This window comes from Pagrus major, chromosome 18 (assembly GCF_040436345.1).
Source record: "Pagrus major chromosome 18, Pma_NU_1.0".
Taxonomy (NCBI): domain Eukaryota; kingdom Metazoa; phylum Chordata; class Actinopteri; order Spariformes; family Sparidae; genus Pagrus; species Pagrus major.
The window spans coordinates 28,531,526-28,553,726 of record NC_133232.1 but is presented as its reverse complement, the minus strand read 5'-3'; the positions used below and the strand labels follow the sequence as shown (position 1 = coordinate 28,553,726).

The 22,201-nt window shown below is 40.1% G+C and overlaps 1 protein-coding gene across 1 annotated transcript in view; it reads left to right on the top strand.

Annotated features, from left to right (window-relative positions):
• Positions 1–21,624, top strand: part of macrod1 (mono-ADP ribosylhydrolase 1) — a 136,496-nt gene extending 114,872 nt beyond the window's left edge. Inside the window, exons 6-10 of the mRNA XM_073486434.1 lie at positions 1,990–2,111; positions 6,243–6,273; positions 10,323–10,396; positions 14,932–15,013; positions 21,181–21,624. Of these exons, the coding sequence (XP_073342535.1) occupies positions 1,990–2,111; positions 6,243–6,273; positions 10,323–10,396; positions 14,932–15,013; positions 21,181–21,215 (344 nt within the window). The 3' untranslated portion in view covers positions 21,216–21,624. The remainder of the gene's footprint in view (positions 1–1,989; positions 2,112–6,242; positions 6,274–10,322; positions 10,397–14,931; positions 15,014–21,180) is intronic.
• Positions 21,625–22,201: the final 577 nt, after the last annotated feature.

Below are 22,201 nucleotides of genomic sequence, written 5' to 3'. Positions count from 1 at the left end.
AGTCAAACTAAGTCAAGCTGACCCAGTACGTGTGAATAGAAAAGCCCCAATAGGTCCCCTGATATTTGAATAAGTTAGTTGAATAAAATGACAGATGCATTGCTCCGCTCTCTCAAGCTTTCAGTTTTGACACACAAAGAAAAACATCATCAAGTTTGCTGTCAGGAATCAACAGCTAATAAGATAGAACAGAAGATGGAACATCAACACCACATACAGTGTCCATCAACACAGCCCAACATGCAGCGTTCATCTGTAGCCGCAGGACCGGAAAACTGTCATTTCAGCCGAGACGCTCTTGCCGCGCTCAGCCAGCTCTTCTCTTGATGTTGGCAGATCAGGATTTATTTTATGGGAAAAAAAGATGGATGGAAAATATCTTCGAAAACAACACAAAACCGAAAACAGCAATTCAAACAATTCATACAACTGCATGGTGCAGTCAACCACATCCGCCAATGATCTCCAGGCTTCCACCAGCTGTAAAAAAGAAAACAAAGCAAAAAATAAAAGAGCGTACCTCTGCCAAGGCCCAACAGTCCCCTTTAATTCAATCAAGCCTAATCCAATATCTGACTCAACAGCCATCTATCACACTAAATTTTAAACTACCCCTGCTGAACCATAATTTAAGCTCACCAGATCCACATCAACTTGTACTCACTTTAATACCTTAATATTTTCATCAAGACCCATGCATTCTTCCCGAGAAACGAACAACAAAAAGGCAGTAAAACTGACAGCGTGCAATGTTAAAGAAAGTGAGAAATGAATTCCTTGATCTGCACCAAAAGTTAATGGGGTCTATTCTGGGCAGAGACCCATCTTCCATCCAAGTTTGGTGGAAGTCCGGTCGGTAGTTTCTGTGTAATCCTGCTGACAATCCGACGAACAAATAGACACAGGTGAAAACGTCCGCCTTTCCAGGGGTAATAACAGTATTTGCACTGAAGACTGACTGGCTGATGTGAGGAGTCCATGTTTGCTTGATTTTCAGGCACTTCCAATGTGGTTCCAGAGAAATCCAACTTTCCATGTTGCATGCTGATGTGAACACTGTTTACAGATCTGACTCTCAAATTTACGAAAAATAAGACGTGAGTTGAAAACAGCATTAATCTCCCAACCCAAATCTTATCTGTTCCAGCGAAGATATTACAGTGAAATCAACAGATAGGTTTGTAATTTTTACATTTTTAATTTGCAGGAACAAAGGTGAAAGTTTCAGTGTTAATTAGATAAATGGTGTAGGTGAGCGTGATGTTTGTTAATCACAGGTGTGCCATGACAGAAAAACATGTTTATATCTTCAAGCCAGCTGACCTCCACGATGGCATCAGCATTGTTTGTGATGGGAGAGGTGTTGTTACTGCAAAACTGTTCAAGTCTTAAAATGTGTAGTAACTTTTAATGTCAAAAGCTAAACCTTTATGTGAGGTTGCTAATGAACTAATGTTTATTTTCATTTTTGATAAATCTGTTGATTTCTTTCTCTATTAAATTAATAATTGTTCAGTCTCCAAAATGTGAGAAAAAACAGGTCAATCCATGTTTCCAAAAGACCAAAATTACATCCTAAAAAGTCTTGTTTTCTCTAAAAGCCACTAATATTTAATTTTCTGTCATAGAGGAGTAAAAAAAAACCCAAAGATCTTCACATTGAAGCTGGAATCAGAGAATTTTTACTCTTTTTTTCTTAAAAATGTACTCAAACTGAATAATAAATTACCAAAATAGTTTCTCTAGTTAGTGACAACTCATGGATAAATGTTGTAGCTCTACTTTTATGATGTATGTTTTGTCTTGATATAAGTGGGACTATATTTAACAAGGCTGCCATAATAGACTGGAATAAATGGGAATATGACTGGGGAGATGAAACTGCAGATATATTTTTACTTATATTTTTATCTGTCTTTATATCTGTCACACTGTGGTAAGAGGTGCTTCATCTTCTCATCTCTCTCCCATCTCTCTCTCTCTCTGAAGATGTGATCCACACCGTGGGGCCGATTGCACAAGGAGGAGTGGGAGATGTGGAGAGAAAAGCCTTGAGATCGTGCTACCAGAACAGCCTGACTGCTGCCACCAAAAACGCTGCACGTTCTGTGGTGAGAGCTGAGAGGGAAGAGATGAAGTGATGATGGAAGCTGGGAGATGATTGCCAGGACAAACAGGAAGGAAGCAAGGAAGGAAAGAAGGAAGGATGTGGAGGAAAGGAGTGCAAGAGAGTGCAGAGAGATTAGGTTATAAGAGAGAGAACCACTGAGGATTGGGACACAAAAAGAAAGGATGCACAGATAAAAAGATACAAAAGATATAGTTAACACGTAAAACCTGAACGAAAGAGAGAAGACGATTCATCACATAGAGATCTTTCAAAGGAAACTAGATTCAAACTGAGAATAGACGGAGAGAGTGAAACAGGAGCTGCAGGTAGGATTGTTGAGTTGCGAGAGGGTTTTTATGAAACACACGAGGCAGGCGGTTTCACAACAGAACAAGGTGTTAAAGTCAAAGAGAAACACCCAAGCAACATGAAAATAAAGTCAGAGGTACAGGAGAAGAAAAGGCTGTGTGACAACAAGTGGGTTTGTAGTTTCACTGCTCAAAAAACAACAACAGACTTTTAGAAATGTATCAGTGACAAACAATTCACATGTATTATATTTTTATTTGTAAACTATTTTCTATTGCATCCCCAAAATGTGCACATTTGTCCTCTAACCTTCAAGATATGTGACGTAGAGGCGTCACTGCAATGTACTTGACTCATAACTGCGATATAAAGTCAAGTTATGTACATTTTTGTTGGTAAAGCCCAAATCACAAAAGGCTTTACTGATGCTGATCAAATCTGTAAATTAAGATGAAAGAATTGTTATTGAAAGCACAAAAAAGTAGTTTCCCCTCGGAGCTATGTTACAGACACATGGGTCGGAGACAAAGACCCTTTTAAACCCAGCATTGGGATGTTTGTTGGATGCTTGCCAGGCAGGGATGTGAGAGTCGACTCAGTCGCCAGAATAAATGTTGGCCAGCTACGTTTCTGCAAAGTTAAAACTGGAGGTTCCTTTATGATTGAACTCTATATCTGTTTCGGTTTAATTTTCTATTTCTCTCTTGTCACAACGCTGTGCCTATTCTCTGCTTAGGTTTAGGTACAGAAACCACTTGGTTAGGGTTAGGAGAGTATCATGGTTTGTCTTAAAATACCTGTTTTGGTCACCACGATCACAGATGGAGATGGTCCCACTTCCCGTGAATAATAGCCTGTTTTGGCTGCAACAAAGCCTCAAGGAAATGTCCACAGGTCTTCCCCCAACTATATGGTCAATTTAACTCTATTTCTACTTCTATTTAACTACATTTCTGTGGAGTTTTATGTTCACCTTTCGTCTTGAGGAGTCGTGTCTGCTCTCACTTTCAGTTGCCAACTCCACAATCTGGTCAAACGAGCAGATCTGGAGACTCAGAGAGCTGCCTGGCATCTGCTCGTGCCACAGTGTTTGACAGCAGGTTGAGAATCTGCCAGATTTGATTTACTTTGAAGTATACTGGCTGCTTTTCTCGACCAGTGGTGAGGCGTGAAACTGCCTGACATGGATCTCCATTATTTAAAGTTAGAGTTAGGTTTTTCATAACAAAAAACAATTTTTCCAGCAATCACCATTCTACGTAATTACGTTCAGTAGTTACCTCACTAGTTATCAGATTTCACTGTTATTGTGATAGTTCTCATTTCCTGAGCAGGTTTTAAATCACCTCCGAGGAAACGATGCACACATGTAATTAAATGTTGATGTTTGTAATTTTATCTGAAAGATAGTAGCCTTCTAATTCACTGATTGCTCTCCTACAGCTATGTCGGAGAACATTTATTGCTCCTGCTTCATATTAAATGAAAGGTTCACATTTTTTTCAACTCTGTCTTATAACAATACTCACATGTGCTTGTTCTGTGTTTTAATGCACTCTAATGTTCATCTGAAGCTAATATGAAGCTTCAGCAGTCTGAATTCATCCCCCAAAATTACAGTCTTTCAGAATCAGATGGTCTCTCTGTGTTCCTCTGGACTTGGCTGTTAGCTCTTGCTGAGATGCATTCGAGAGACAAAAGTAGGGACTGTTTGTACTAAAGCATTAGGGGTTGGACTGTCACTGGTAACTAAAAGACTGAAGCCTCATGTTAGCTTTGGCAGAACTGGAAAATGATTGAAATTGAAGAGAAAAGAAGAAAAAAAGCGCCAGTACAATAATAATAATAATAATAATGCATAATAACACCACTCAACATGACCAACAGTCCTTTCAAAGTGTTAATGGACATGTGAGGACTGTTTTGAAGAAAAAAAAAGACAATATAGCAAGAGTAGAGAGATGGCAGGGAATTATTGAGAGAGCGGCACATTAAAGGTCACCGGAAGGATACAAATAAAACAGGATTCATACCAGGGACCTTGTGCTGAGGGATGCACTGATATATCAGCTGAACGTCTGTATCGGCTGATATTTTTTTCCCACACATTTTTATGATTGAATTTATGCTCTTTTGAATATAGTTTAATGAAGTGCTAAATTACTTTTAAACAGTTTATTATATAATGAAAACGTCTTTTTTCCCCTGGCACAAAGGGGGGAATGAATATGAGAAAAATCTAAATAAATAACAACAAAGAAACATCGGTTTCAGTATCAGCTGCTGGACAAACCTTTATTCTAAACATCAGTATCGGTATCAGTCTTAAGTTTCACAATCGGTGCCTCCCTAGTTGTAGTTCATGGCCAGGATCTTAACTTTTTGAACTACGACATAGAAAAATAAAGTCAAGAGTGCTCTGGAAGTTAAAAAAATAAAATAAAATAGGAAAATGCGGGGTAAAAGGTTAAAAAGCCTTCATTTGAGGCTAGCTAACTATAGGCTTTTTAACCTTTTTGCCAGAAGAGTGCCCTGCATTTTTCTTTTTTTTTTTACTTCTATGACATAGAAAAAGAAAGTCTAGAGTGCTCAGGAAGTTAAAAAGAAAAAAAAGAAAAATGCATAGCACTTTTGTAGCAAAAGGTTAAAAAAGCCATCTAACAATAGACTTTTTCACCTGTTCCCTGCATTTTTCCTTTTCTGTTCTAAGACATACTTACAAAACAGGTGTCCTTTTATTGTAGAACCTCTCCAACAAGTTTTTTTTAATTCATTTTCTATTTTAATCCAGATAATAAAAAAATAAGAGATGTGTCAGTACAACGCAGGAACCCATCAGGATTATACAATGGACCTCCCCTCTCTTAAAGAAGGAAAATATTAATAATTAAAAAGTGCAACACATTTTCAAAATGAATGTGAGGATAGATTTAAACATTTATATAAACACATAAAGGTCCAGTTTGTGAGAAAGATTTTTAATTCTCATTCCCAACTCTTCAGATACTGACACTTTGGGATTGTAAGTCGGGTCGGCCGCCATCCCAAAGCGCCAATATTTGATGAGTTTGGAATGAGACTCAAAAATCTACTTTCTTTCAAATTGGATCTTTCAAAGGAAGGTGAGGATCAATCCGTCTATTATTATATTAATGAAAGTGGGAATTTAATTTAGTCTTATCAGAGTTGGAGAAAGGTGCCAAGTTGTTCATGTAAACAGCTCATTTTACAAGTCTGTCCTGTTTGTGGTAAACTGATGAAGCTCAACATAATAATTAAAAAAAGAAGGGCTGTTATTTACTGTTGTCTTTATTAAAATGTGACACAATTAGTCTTCACACGCCACGATTTCTCTGGCTGCACAGTAATCAGATAGCCAGGGTTGTCAGTGCCAACAAATCAATTCAAATTGATAGATTTTTTTAACTAAAAATAACTAAAATAAAAGAACTCACAGTGATATTTTTCCTCTCTGATAATTACCACACCCACGTTTATAATTACTGTAATAACTCCTGGTTAGGGGCGCAATGTACAGCATAGCTCTGTACATTGTATCTGATGATCGACAGTTCGGTCTTTAGATAGACGTGAACATCAGAGAGGGAAGAAAGGCAGCCATAAAAAACAATCAGGAGAAAGCCTCCATCAACATCCAGCAGAGAGTGTGATTTCTGTGCATCGGTGTGCGTATGTATGTGTGTGTGTGTGCGTGTGTGTGTGTGTGTGTGCGTGTGTGTGCATGTGTGAGAGAGATGAAAGCAGACTGTTATGTGATCAGCAACAGACTGTAACCACTTTGTTTGTCATCTTTACTCTGCAGGCTTTCCCGTGCATCTCCACTGGGATCTACGGTCAGTGTCTGTGTTCCTGTGTGTGTGTGTGTGTGTGTGTGTGTGTGTGTGTGTGTGTGTGTGTGTGCGTGCATGCGTGGTGTGTGTGCGCCTCTGCCTCAAACCGGAACTGATGCGTGACATTTTCACATGTTGTGTGTTTGATGATTATGATTGCAGAGTCATACTTTTTTTTTCTTTAGTTTTTTTTGGAGTAAGAGTGAAAAACAACAGTATATCTGTGTGCTTGTGTTTATAAAGCCAGTGATTTCCATCACGTGCTTGTTTCCACTATCAGTCTTTCTGTTTAACCAGAGCGCTGAGCCACCCGGTGCCACTTGTCACATTATCTCCTGCAGCCCAGAGGTGGTTCTCAGATTAAGGCCTTGGATTAAGACCAGGCAGATTAAGATAGATTAGGCCGGAGATTGTGTCAGATTGACTGTAATCCCCCTTCACACTGGCAGGACAGAGAGTTAAGGGCAGTGCTTAAACACTCCCCCGGGATGGGTTTGGGTGTGAGGGCTGCTTGTCGGCACTTCTCCCCTGTTGTTAGAGAGCAGAAGAGGCTGAAGTTGTGACTGACTCAGTGGGTTATCCGTCCCTTCCTCCACGCTCATTTTTAAAGAGGAAGGAGGAACAAATGTGTCGAAACTTAAGATGGATTTTACAGTCTGCTATATTATGCAACAGCTGATAAAGCATGAAGCTGTCCCTCCTCACTATATCAAGCAACGCTTTGCCGAAATTGAATTGCAAAATTAAAGGATAGAGAGGTGGTGCCAACAGTAATGCCAGCCAGTTATACAAGTCATTTTCGAATAATGCAACAAACTACCTTCTGGTACGTGTCCGCAGGGGGCGTTTTTGGTCAGGAGGGCTTGACTAAGGCAGGCTACACTTTCAGACAACTATGAAAACACATTGACCATATTTGCATTGGGACCATTTTCCTCTGACATCACGCTCAGAGTGGGAAACTTAGCTGTGGTACTGATTTTTTTTGATTGCAAGCCGTATAAACAAAGGCAAAATGACGAATCGTTATCATTTCGCTGCTTCCAGATTGATCAGCAACTGAAAGGACAATGATAGTGAAAGTCCAGCGATACATCGGGCCGTATTTCAAGGTAAAACAGCACATTTGGTGACCCTTGTCACCAAATATGGCCCGATTTCCCTCCAGAGTTTAGTTCATTTTCATTTTCAAGTATTCAGCAGTTGCTACTCAACAGCTAAGAGATAAAATGATAATAATTTGTCATATTTCCTACGTTTATATGACCTGCAACCTGCAACACAGCAGCGTAACATTATCCCAGCAATCTAGCTTACGACCTTGAGTCCACGTCAGAGGAAAATGGCCGCTGTGTGAATAGGGTCAATGCTGGCTACACCTGAGTGGACAAGCTCCACTCATGGGTCGGGCTCCGGGATTTCAAACTGAGCTAACATGGAAGCTGAAATTTGTTTTTGAAGACATTTTTTGCAAGAACTAAGTAGGGCTTGGTATAGTTTTAAAAAATGCTGATACTGGTTCCTGAATGATGCTACATGACGCCCTGTCTCTTGAAACACAAAGCTACGCTACCAGACTACAATGCACAGCTGCTCACATAGACAATGAATGTGAAGCGTAGAAGCCATGGATCCTGTGGACACGTACCATTAGAGCTTGTTGGTGAGGACTGAAAGCAGCTACCATTAAAGGAAAAAAAAAAGTCAGGCAATACACAGGTGTTTCAACTATTATTCATGATTAGACGTTGTTACAGTTGAGGTCGGACAACCAATACCGGGAATTACAAGAGGTCACTCAGCGTACCAATAAAGATAGTAAATGGGTTTCAGAGGTAGTTTTTGCCTTGATTTTGTTCTGTAGCAACATTTTTCTCCCTTCCAGGAAGTGTTATGTTCTTGTTGTACACAGGAGTCATAGTAAGTGGTCAGGATGGATGGTGAGTGTACAAAAAGCAGGATTTGACCCTGGAGAGCACATTTGCATCCTGCCTCATGCGTGTGAGTCAGTAAGAGCCGCTGAACCACTTTGGCTGAGGTTCGGAAAAGATCACGGTTTTGCTTAAATATTTAAAAAGCAAACATGATCTGAATCGCACCTCAAGTCACTTTTTAAAATATTTAACCATGATCTTTTCTTCACATGAACCAAGTGCTTTTAGTTTCCCAAACATAACCTGAAAACAGTCATGCTTTAGTTGCCCACGAGTGAATAATGTGGGAAAACAAGTGAAATACTCTGACAGTGAATATTTCACAGCTTTCCGAATACAATCCTTGAAACCATTTCCTCATTATGTTGATTAAACTTGATCTGGATGGCATTACGCTACATTTCTGTTGAAATCATGTAATAAATGTAATTTTGAGACAGCTGACAGAGGAGTGAGGCAGGTGCCAATCAAGCACAGTCTGCAGACGCCCACACAGGCAAGAACAGGGAAATAAGTGGAAGCTCCTGTGTAGGTGGACCATGAGTGTGCAGAGGCTTTAAAGTTTATTCATTTCAAATATGCTTATTCATCAGATGAACAAGACTTTTTGACTTTAATATCAGTTAAACGTACCACCAGGAACTTCTAACTGGTTGATGAAACGGTCCCAATTTAATTAGGATGTTCCTATATGACCTACATAAGCAAACAAGACTATTTGCAGGCATATTGTTTATTTCTGCATCGTTATTATAGTTATTCTTATTCCTTGTCTCCAGGTCAGATAAATCATACAATTAAATCAATTTATATGGCACAGTGTTGAGGATGAATTGAGCAAAGAAGCTGCTCTGTGGTCTGGCGGTCCAGTACGACACTAAAACAAGGTTTTCTTTGTTTCACCATCTTCATATTACAGTTAATAATCTTACACAAACATAGACATTACCTCATCACCATGCATCCTGCATACAGCTCGTTTAAAGGAGCAATATGAAGATATGGCCAAACTTTTGGTTAAAAAACATTCAAAAAGTGAACTTATCATAACATTTACATTTACATTACATTGATCACACATCAGGCAGCCAAATCCAGTTGTGCTGGGCCCCATCGCCGTTTGTGAATCCCCTTGTGATCTGAGGTCACGGTCCTGACAAGCTCCACGGTTAACCGAGCAATGAGCTAATTAGCTAACGGTAGCTACCTACAGCCAAGGATAGCTATCAAAGAGAAGCAGTTGTTCATTACTCTGGTGATAGACTGCCACATGTGTTTTTGGAGCTACCCTCAAAGTCTGGCCATATTCAACAAAATTACACCTTTAAAAAAGAAAGATAGTGTTAAAAACATGCTGCATATTTATTTAATTCATTTCACAACAAATGCACAAGCTAGCCAGATCAGGATATTGAGACAGGAGGTGGTGGTGCCTTTTGCCGCTTTTATCCACAGGGGCTGCCATAATCAACAAAATATAAAAGTTCCTTGTAGCTGCTTTAGTATTTAGTTAAATGTCAGTGGAAGCTAATGGGGATTTTTTAATAAAGAAAGAAAGACAGTTATGGAAAGGCAAACTGCTTTTTTCACATCAGGCAGTAAAATAACATTACATCCCTTGCAGTGTGAATTCTGCATTGCTCAGCTCTAATTTGCATCCTCATGTATTCCCCTATGTTCACATGTTTAACCCTCTCTCCTGATGTATGGTACAGTCAAACAGTGTGTGTTTGTTTGGGCTGAGCAGTTTGGCCAGATGACGAGTTTTTACTGCCTTTGTGCTGCGTTTCCAGCAGTGGGGATAATTTTCCTGCACTGAAAGGTCTCGGATGCTGAATGAATATGGAAGAAGCCCCGTGGTCGTTCTCCATCTGTCTCCTCGTAACCAACAAGTGTGTTGTGTCTGCATCTCACCAGAATAGGCAAGTCAGGCAGAGAGGAAGTGAGAAAACACAGAGCATAGAGTGTTAGAAGAGTTGAGAGAAGAACAGATACCTGTCGTGGAAAAAAAAAACTCGGTGCAGACAGCGACCCAACGCAAACATACAGATCTGTCACTGCACCTGTTCGCAAAAATGTGTGTTGATTTTTTTCTGTTGTGTGTGTGTGACGGTACAGGATATCCACCTGAACAGGCTGTGCACGAAGCGTTGGCAACTGTGAGGGAGTATCTGGATGAACATCATGACGAGGTGCGTCTGTGTGTGTTTGTGTGTGATTGGCAAATTTTCCCTGCCTTTTCCTCTAGGTATTATTCTTTTCACAGCTGTTGTTTTTGTTTTCTGATGGGAGCGAGGAGAAGGGTGTATTGAGAAAACACATACACACACAGTGGCACACACACACACACACACACAGACACACAAACATACATGCATTTAAACACACACTCCCAAGCTCTGGCTCTCATGCTCATGGCCAAGTCTGCGTTTTAATTGGCTCCTTGCGGGACTAAACCTCACTAACACAAACACACACGCACGTGCACGCACACACTTTCCTCTGCGGAGAAACAACAAGCGGAGAAAAGACAAAATGATGGAATAGATGACTGAAGGGGAGGGACGGAGGGAACAAAGAGGAAACTTTCCAATCAGTCGTTAACATGCTTTAAACTCTCCTCCCCTCTCCTGTCTTTACTTGTCAGGTCTCCTCCCACTCCTCTTTTCAATCTTTCTTTCCCTCTCTAACCACCGCGCTGTATCACCTCCCAGAGAGAGTGTTGACGATGTTATTGTTAGCGCCTGAGTCTCCAGAGTCTGTAGCAATACCAGTCGACTGATGCCGTCAGCCGCACCGAGCTCAACAAACGAACATTGAACATCGCATGTCTCACTGTAGAGGACAACAGCCAACAAGAACTAAACGGCTGGAAATAAGACCCGAAAAGCCAAATTAACAAGGCACTAATTTACACTCTGCCCAGAAATAGTTCCACTGAAGAAAAATGTTTTACTGTGAACAAATGAGACAGAGTTTATTTGCATGCATATAAAGTCAGAATGTTCACTAGAGGGAATTGGGTTTATACTTTAATTGAGCCCCCTCCATTTTTACAGTTTTTACAGTGTGTTTTGTTGGGTTTGCTCTGGCTGGGAGAGCAGTAATGTAGAAAATGAAATTGAAAATTATAGAACAGTGAGATACAAATGGACTCAAAACACAGAGCAGCGTGCCAGCACTCTGCATCAAGTGCAGTCATAAAAACATAAATCATTTCTACCTCAAACACAGCGAGCAGGTAAAACCAAAGACAGTTTCAGTTTCGTATATGATTGTTGTAGAGTACCGGCGACAGGCATACTCGACCTTCATCGTGCTGGACCTTTGTCCTCACATGTTCAACGGTGTGAAATGAACACTGTTTGGTTAGGTTTAGGCAACCAAACCAAATTCAGACCGGGTGAAAGTCTGGGTGCGTTGACCTAAACATCCACCCTGTCCTCCATAAGCAGACCCTTTCACTCTTTATATTACTGTACGTCACCGGATTTCCTCCTTTGCTCCCGTCATAATTTCTACGCCCACTAGAAGTTTCCGACTAACAACGAACATAAATCTATGTCTTAATAAGCTGCTTGCTTATACGGCAGTTTTTCTGGTGAAGACGGGACATTTGAGAAAAATGCTTGACACCACAGGGGCCGTTTAGTAGCTGCTCTGGATCTTTGGATTATATCACATGATCTTTATCAGCAGATGGCTCTTAATAAGTTGTCATAACTTGACTGACCACTAAGCCCGTCTGCTTTAGTTACTGTTACTGTGCCTGTTAAGCTCTTACAGCAAATAAGAGTGAAACCAGAACTAGAGAGACAGAAAACCCTATTTAAAAGCTCACTGACATTTGTAACAACGCTAATAACTAAAGACCCAGCCGTCCTCAACAGTTTGTCTTGTGTCTTGCTTTATATGTCTAGACAAAGGGCAGTAGATTTTTCAAAAAACAATCTCATATAATTTTTTATTAAATATTTGTTTAAATATTTACACTATTTTCCATCAGCTGTAGACGTTTACATGCTAAGTGTCACGGCTTGACAGAAGAGATGAGTCCATGAAGTTTATGCAAGTTTGTTCAGGATTTAATGTGTGAAGCCAGTACCAGTGTATTCTACGCAGCAGGTCAGTGTTGGTAAATCTGTGCAAGTTGTGAAAAGTAAACTTTGCGGCAGACAGATTTTGTGTTTGAGAAGGGAATATTTACAGGCTCTGTGTTTCCCTTAAAGACAGCAGTTCTGAGAGAGCCCACTGCATTCACTTGATGTTATTGTTAGCTTTAGCCTCTCCAGGGTCCCTGTTGCAATAGTACCAAAATGAGCTCCCCACTGCTACCGTTTTCCAGAGGCCATTTTACATCTCTCCTCGCAAGCATTTGCTTTAATTTGAATGAGGGAGGTTGCAAAATGGCGCAAGTGGAGGCAACTCAGAGTGGAAGTTAGAGATTTCAACCCTTAGCCCAGGGGAGGTAGTTACTTACCGCACATTTCCATATCCTCCCTTTTAGCCTCCATTCAAATCCGGGCGAGTGATGGTAATTGTGCAACAAGCCAGGACTGAAAAACACAGGCTGCGGGCTAGCAGGCGGGTGAAATGTCTGTATTTGAAAGCAATGAGACTCCCACACCAGACACAAACTGATAGAAACAGCCTGGCTATAAATTGCACTGCCTCGCACAAAACGGAAAAATCAAAGCCTTTGTAGAGACATTAGGGTGGTAATAATGTTTGTCAGAGTCTGAGAAATAAGAGCACACAGTGGGGCTTATATCCCTGGAAGCATCTTTTACTGTAGCTACACTAACTTTAATCGCCAAGCTACATGCAAAGTATATGGTGCTGTGTACTCCACTGTGAGTCCAGCTATACAGAGTCTAATGTTAATGTTATGGACTGCAGAGCCAGGGTCTAAAGAACACAAGAGCACAGAGCATAAAGATTGTTTATTGTGAGATAGCTGCACTCACTCGGCCAGTCTCCTAATATTATTTGAAATCTATTATCTTTATGGTTTTGTGCTCTGTGTGTGTCTGTTTGTGTGTGTGTACACAAGCATCTGGTTTTCATCACTTGTGGGGACATTACATAGACTTGAATTCATCTCCTGGAGCTTTTAGGACTGTCCACACCAAGAACGATAACTATCACAATAACTATAAATATATAGTTTTAAAAATCCACACCACAACTATAACGACATCCACAGTGGGGGAGGATATCGTTCAGAGTGATTTGATGAGCGATAGAAACACTGACAGCCAAACAAAATCCATTTGAATTTATAGGGCCATCAATTAACCTGATTTGGGGGACGTTTTACTACAAAATAATCTTGCAGGAGTGCTTCTAATGTTGGTTTCGAACTGCAGCCGACCTCTTTTATGAAAACTAATTGATGGCATTGACGAATCACTGTATATGCTCTACTCTAACTTAGTCTTGGATATTGGATATTTTTGTTTCTCTGTAAAACATAAAACAGTAATAGGTCATTGATATCCATTTTCCTAAGCTGCTGGCACAGCGGGAGCACGTTACAGTTCATCAGTGTGGATGCTCACATCGGTGTTGTTATAGTTATTGTTATTGTTATAGTTATCGTTCTTGGTGTGGACAACCCTAACCCTAACCCTAACTCGAACCACTGCTTGCCTAACCCTAACCCTTAAGGCCGTCATGGGACATGACCAACAAACAACATAAATACGCAAAATGCTCGCCCGTTAAGATGTATTAATACGATAAAACACAAGTTACAAACAAACTGACCGATTGAGTCAGCGATAGACCTGCAACTTTGTTTGTTCTGCAAGGTAAAATCTCTGCTTTCATAAGTCGCGTGGTAGCTTTGACGAGAGCACAGATGGATACAACAGCTTCAGTCTCCCACGCAGCTGTCTGTCTGTGCGGGGAGCAGTCGAGGTCGCTCATCCCAAGTCACCTTTGTCACACTGGCTTTATAATTTTGCGTCCTTTGTCAGATAATGCAGGGTGATGACAAAAAATGAACAATCAACGGCCTTCATCGTGAGCTGTGATGTGATGTCCATATTTCTCAACATGATTGGCTGTTGCCTTCATTTGCTGTGTGAAAGCTCAAAGAAATCGAAATATACTTATTCTGAGAACAATACTTACAAAAAAATACTGACGTGGGAATAATTTGCACAAGAAAAATGCATAAAAAGTCCTTTAAACAAACCATAACCCAAGATCTCCAAGACTCCACAAATGTGAGTTGGCTCCCAGATTTGGGACCCCACAAATATAGAAAAACAAGGCCACACACACACACACATACTCGGCCACAAAAAGATAAGTTCCCTTTCTCTCGCTTTATAATGTCTATAAAGACATTCACAGACAGTTATACAATAGACGTACTGATAGACCTCCACAGAACCATCTCCCCTCTAACCTCTTTCTCTCTCTCACACACTCACTCACACACACACACACACACTCACACTCTCTCTCTCTCTGTACATATGCTGTGCTTTGTCCTCAGCACGCACTGTAATAAGCGCTGTGTTGTGGCATGATCATAATAGGGAGCTAATAGGGGAGTAATGGACTGATGCATTAGCTGCATTCTCCTGATATCACCGCCGCACAATATCACACACTGTTACATTATTCCCCCCTGCTGTGGATGAATTCACGGTTATTGCATATGCTCGTAATAAAGGTCATTTTGTGTGTGTGTGTGTGTGTGTGTGTGTGTCAGCTGGACAGAGTCATCTTCTGTGTGTTCTTGCCGACGGATAAAGAGTTGTATCTGCAGAATCTCCCGCTCTACTTCCCTGCTGGTGAGTTGTCTTTCTCTCTGCCTCTCTCTCTCTCTTTCACACACACACACACACACACACACACACGCACACACACTCGTAAAAACACACACATACTGTACACATGCGCACACTCATTCGCCTATATACAGTGATGACAGCTTAGCTATGCTCAATTTAGCTACACACACAAATAGAGACACACACAATGGTGTGATTAATACTCAGTGTCATCCACTGTGTGCTGTTTGTACATCCAGTACATTCACACATACAAGGCCATCAGACACATCATACTGCGTATATATACGCACTTAATTGGGTCTAATTACATCATATTAACATGTTCTTTGTCCCCTGCAGATTCATACATACATGCAGTGACACATCAAACAGACATGCACATGCAGAGTGGCTTGAACAACAGGAACGTTTTAATATTTTTAATGAGAAAAACACATTCAGAGATACAGGACACGTGATGTATATCCTGTTTATTGAAGTGGCCTTTTCCACAGCTGCCGTGTTAGTTCACTCGTGAATTTATTTGATTTGTTTAATCAGTAAAATATATTTTTACACAGATTTTCTCGATTGATATTAAAAGCCTTCGTGTCAGACATTTGTTCTGTGGAGTTAAGACACTTGTTAAATATTAAGTAGTGATATGGAGTTACACGTATGTCATCTAAGTTATGGTCTGGGATACTTTCAGTGAGGGGCTGAGATGATCAAACAGGAAGGGATGAAGAACGTTCATTCACATATTTTACGGGATGTATAGTACCAAGTTCAATCCACATAAACAGTTTAACACAGTTAGGAAATTTGTTATTGCCTGTAGCCTACAATGTTAACAAACAACCGGTTTTCACTGTAAATCCTCACATTGAACAACTGTAAATATGCTTTCGCAGTGCATGATGGGTAATTATTTGGAATATTACAGCAAGCTGCTGGGAATTTGAATTTAAGCGATATTCTAAAGCATCCTGTAATTTTACATCAAAATACTGTATTTTCCGATGTTCAAGTCTGGATTACTGTAGAAACACAATGTATTACTGTGATTTTCATCCACATTACTGTTTGATTATTACAGTATACTACTGTGTATGTCCTGCCAGTAATTTACTTTAAAATATCAGTGATCATTTTTACAGTGTTTGTTATGATCCAGACATTTTAGGGTCAGCACAATTAAAATAGTTAAAGATTAGATCTACAACAGCATCACTCGCTATTGGTCCTGTCCCGGTACGAGTAGACGTGTAATCGTACAGTTCTGGGTGTCAGCAAACAGCCACGATTAGTGATTTTGATCCTCTCCTCCATTGCTGTTCATGAATCGGCGATGTTAACGCCATGACGTCAGTGTGAATGTCAACGGTGACAGGCTTTCGCGACACACTGTCACGCTTAAGTTCAACATTTTCAACTCACGCAAATGTGCAAATTATGCAAATTTCATGTGTTTGCGCCACTCGGCACAAAATGAATCATGATTTGAATCATTTGTATGTAGTCTAGACGCACAAATCATTCACCTTGCATTTGGGCTGAAGGCCCCATAGTATAGTATTAGTCTCTATGCTTTGGCACAATCATACCAAACCTGGCAAGCACACTTAACCGAATTTATACTTAACCACTCATAGGACTTGATAGTCCTCTTAATATATCCAGGTGTAATTGCAAGAATCATCAGAGACAGATAGAGTCGAGTTGCTCAGTCCATTTCAGATGCATTTTAGCCAGATGTTTAGTGTATTTTCAAAACTGCTGAACTGTTCCTTTAATAATTGTATGACTAACCCTGATGGGAGCATTAGGCTGTGAAAGTCAGTGAAGACTGTGTGTGTGTGTATAAATGTGCAGTTTCTGTGTTCTCAAGATGACATTTGAGGACTGAATGGGACATGCACTGAGACATTTCTTAGCCGATGATCAGTGTTTTGCCCTCATTTCTGTGTTCGTCCCTTTAGCCTGACCAGTGACTGCAGCTTATTGTTCAGGTAACCAGCATGGTGTGTTTCCACATGATCAGTTTGCTTTCCACAGAAATAACTACATTCGGTGTGTTTGTAGATGGGCAGCTTTAACCCCCGTGTGAATTGTAAATGATGTGTTTTCAGAGAGAAACCCTCCAACCACGCACTCCTGTTTTTGGGAATAAATTGCCAGTACTTGCACTTCATTCTTTGTACTCATGAATGCAGACCTCAAGCTAGCTAGTTTATAAACTTCACTGAGGAAGAAATTTGTGGAAAGCTTTTTCATCTGAAGGTCAAAATTGTGTAGTTTAAATCAAAAAACAACAACCTCGTTTTTAGCCTTTAAGGTTCCTCCTTTATTCTGGAAGTCCTGTCTCACCTGCTTCTCAAAATTAGCTAAGAGGAAAGTCGTTTGCCATCATTGCAGATTGATCTGTATGGTTAAATGAAGTTTAGTAAATACGTAAATTTTATGTTGGCTCGAGCTGTGACATGATGACTTCACCCATTTGTTTTGATTGCACCCGTGATTGATAGTGTTTTAATGCCAAGCAGGCCGGGCTCCTAAGCATGATCAGTCATTCACTCAATTATTCAAATTAAGCATCGGTATTACAACTGCAGCCTTAACCTCTAATGTCTTGCTTTACCACTGCTATAAATCAAACTCACCACGCTTCCAAAACATTTTGAGAGAGACGTCTCAACCATCTCATGCTTTCTGCTTTTTTAAAAACAGTTATTATTTTTTCATACGACCTGCCACACTGCTGCTGCGAAAGTCAAACATAACACCGACAAAACAATCAACAAATCCTACAAATGTTCACCTCCACCTCCACCTTCTGTATGGCTGCACAGTGCTGCATGTAAATTGTTCACAATCTTACCTGAATTATTGAGAAGGAGCTGGGTCACTCAAACTCATATGGAAGAACTTGGCGAACAACTGTGGACCCTGAATAAGTGCCTTTACATCCCGTCTCTGTCTTTGAAAGCAGTCAGAATAATCAGACTTTCTTCATTTGTTGTGAGTGAGAAAACAGTAGCGATAAATTAACTGAATAGGAAAAGTTAACACGAAGGATTCACCACAGCCAACAGATAATCCTTCACACACTGTACTGTCAACAGAAAACTTGGCAGCGTAAATAAAGAGAAAGCCAACACAGAGAGGCAAGGTTGACATTGAAACCAAAACGGAGTGTTGTGTTTAATTTTAAATGAAAAGAGAAATTTCACGGTCTCCATGGCAGTGAAGTCAAAGCAACAGAGAAATGCCTCTGAGGATTGAATATATCACTCTGTAGGACATTAATATGCATGCTGCTCAACAGTTCAAGGCAATATATATATATATACAGTATGCATGACGTTTCACACCATAATGTCACCTTTATAATTCAGAGTGTGTAAAGATATACAGCAGCAAAACAGCTGCAGACAATTTTACATAAAAAAAGCGAACACACTGTAAGACAAGATAAAAACATACCATGAACTGTGGATTTGAAGCATTCACACACATCTGCCCTGACAGAAGAGAAGTTAAGAGAGAGAAGAGGAGCAACCTATTAAAAATAAGAGCAGAATCCAATCAACTTTGCAGCCGTATCTGTCACATAAGCTTTAAAAGTCAGACAAAGTCTTAATTTTTTTATCTGTCTGCAGACAGATCTTACCGGTCGTGGCCGATTCCAGGAAGGATTTCTCTCTCATTTCAGTGCAGGCCTCAGGGAAGATCAATGCTAAAAATAATGGGATCTCAAACTGCGATGCCCTTGTACTGTCTACTTCATACGAAAACCTAAACAGGTACTGTAGGGAGATAAAAATGTAACAATGACTCAGCAGACGAAACACTTGTAACTAAAGTATAATGTGCAAGCTGCTGATATTCTTCAAGTATAGTCTGTGTATACAAACCCTCACATTGTTACAGAGCATCAGATTTTACAGACACATAACTGAGACACATTTGGTGCCATGTTCCTTCGTTAAACTTTAGTATAATTTGAGTCAATGCAACATACACGGTTTTGTGTATTAATCCACTGCTGAGTATAGTCCCTACTGATAACTCCTCTATGTCTTACATTTTCACAACACTGCAGTACCCAGAGGCTTTCAGAAATTATTTAGCCCTTTCTTAGAAAATAAAACTTTTCTTAAAGATTTATGTCTCCTGTGTGTCTGGAGCTGAGTACAGACAGCGTAGGAAAGTTAGAGAGTATTGACAGATGGACTATTGCATTGTTGTTTTTGTTCTTTTCCTGAGACTTTTTTGACAGTAAGAAAAATCTAGAATAACACAAGCCCTATCATTTAACAGTTTGAAATAAACCTCCAGTCCCCGTACAGCACAGCACCCAGATTTTGCAAACAGTGAGCTGAAAAATGAATACTCAAGTGAAATTAAAAATGTTGCAGCAGCTGATTTATATTTGGCCTGAAAGAAAAGGCAGTTTTTTATCTAAAGTAGGTGACTGAAGTGGAAGCTTGTCATCAATCACCGTCCTCAGATGTGCTCTCAGTGGCTAATAAAGCGTTTATACTCACTTTAAGCCAGAATTTAGACAGATGCCGATATTAGTAAGTAGAAAATTCTGATATATTGGCTGATAAGCACACATTTCATGCAGTAATCCCTCAAATGCATTAATCACACACTTCTGACAAATATGCGTGATGGAGGCAGGATCGTTTACAGTTTAACAATAAACTTTGGTGTCTTAAATGACACTAGTGAACCGAAATTGTAAACTTAACTCGAAATATGATCATTATAAATCACCCCAAGCATCGTTTTCTGCACTGTGTTCTTTAAAACCAAAGGGTTTTCATAAAGGCTGATCTCGACAACATATACGCTGATACTGACTTATCTGCGATTGGCCAATAAAGGTCAGGCTCTATAATATTTTTATAAATATAACAATGGATCTGCTGTAATGATTATTGTATGTACATGTAAAAGGTAACAAACCCACAGAAACCGCCTGCTTCACAGAGCAATTTAGCGTTTTTTAGCTCATTTTTTGATGTTGTGATCTGGTTTTTAGCAAAAAAAGACAGAAAACACTGATAAACCCACATTGAACAGTAGACTAATGGAAGAAAGACAAAGTTAGCGTAACAGTGGAGCATTTATCAGCTTCAGTGCCAGCTTTTTCCCTCAGGAGTTGGTGGAGACCAAAGCAGAGCAAAAACTATATGATCAATCAGTCAATATCAGACTTAATTTGCCAGTTGAACAGAAACTAGACAAATTAATGTAAATGTTACTCTGTGTGTGTGTGTGTGTGTGTGTGTGTGTGTGTGTGCGTGTGTGTGTACGTACGTGCGTGCGTGCGTGTGTGTGTGTGTAAAGAGGCAGCTGTTTATTAAAATGTCTGCCATACTGACTTTGAGGTCATAATATATCAGTATGTGTTTACAGCTGGTTCATCTGCCTCCAGCGGGCCAGACAGATCAATAAATGCTGTTTTAAAGGCTTACAGTATGTGCTCATGTGTAATATAAGCTTTTATTTCATGGACAGATTGTAATTTTTTTATAATGAATACTGAAGCTTGAGTCCATCCAGCTTTTAGAGCTAGAGGGTTTGTTTTCTACATGCGATGAAGCAAACTCTGAGCTCCCACTCAACATGCTGCAATTTCAAACTGTGACGCAGCATCAGCTCTTCGCTTGAAGCATGAAATCAGCACTTTCACATCTTCACACTGGGTCGGTGGACTAAAGAGGTTATTTTCCAAAAAAATGCAGGTGTGTCCCTTTAAACAGTGTGTGCTAGCTGTCGGTGTCCTTCTCCTGTAATGGATGTGCAGCAGATTTTGTAGCAGCAGTGATCGAGCAGTAGCGGTGCTTGGCTGGTAGATGAACCGGAACTGTCTGTCTGTGTGACAGAGCTGCTGCAGGCAGGCCTCCAACTCTCCACCATAAACCTTATGTGTCTCCAACACCTGGCACTGCCCACACTGGCTGTCTGTTTGATGTGTGTTTATGTGTGTGTGTTTGCATATTTTGAGTGTGTCTTTAGCCATGTTGGACTGAGAGTGACTAATCCTCGCTAACAGATCCCTCTGAAGCAACCAGACGCTCCAAAAGCCAAAATGCTATTAACCGCTGCACGACCAAGCCAAAATGCTCTCTTCCCCCGTTTTTTACAAGTTTTCACTTTTTCTCTCGCAGCTCCCACAGAGGCCACTGTCAAGAGTAAACTCTGAGAGGGTGGATTTGTCAGATTTGGTTACTGTGGATACACACCGCAACGCTCAACATCCAGATTCCTCCTCCTCCTCCTCCTCCGCTGCCATCACAGATCAAGACCTTCTTCAGCTGGCAGATAACTTCTAAATGGATGATTGCTTTTTTGAAGTGCACACTGGCTCTTCTGAAAATGTTGAGCAGTTCCTCTGTTTTTCCCACTAAAGCTTGAAGTTAAGAGAAGTGTCGTGATAAAGATGTGAAATTATGTTGATGATTCTTAAGCTCAAATTGACCTTTATTTTCTGTGATCAGCAGCTTCAAGCTGACAAGACCCTTCAAATTCTCTGCTATTTGATTATTGGGATTCCAGTGTGTGTGCGTGTGTGTGAGACGATGACAAAAGCTTATTAAAATGAATCACGCAGGCTTCTGGTGTGCATGAATTGATTATTCCTCGGGATGCGATACAAGCCAGTGAGCTGCGGCGTCACGAGGGAACACTTTACATGAATATTTCCCTCTCAGGTTTCTTGCATCTGAATGTGAAGGAGACAGAAAAAGGCTTTTGTCTATCTGACAGCAGTGGTGGAAAGTAACTAAGTAGATTCAGTACTGAGAGTATTTCTATTACTTTACTAAGCTTCAAAGGGATATATTGTACTTTTTGCTGCACTGTATTTCATTCTCTGCTTCTGAATTATGATGATTTGTTAGATTAAACAACACAGCACTGTATGAAGAACTGGTAGTAGTGGCATCAGTAGTACTGGGTCGTATGATCTTCAGTGTAACGAACAGCAGTTATACATTACATTAGACAAAACTCTTCACTCATGCAAATCAATAATTTCAGTAACTCGTTTTGGTAAATTATAATTGAAATGTGCTCCTTCTCATGACAAATAACATTAGGCAGTAATAATGTGACAACAATGTAATCTATCACTCTGTAAGGGGTCATTCTGCAAAATGAATACTTGTGAAGACTTGAATTTGGGGGAAG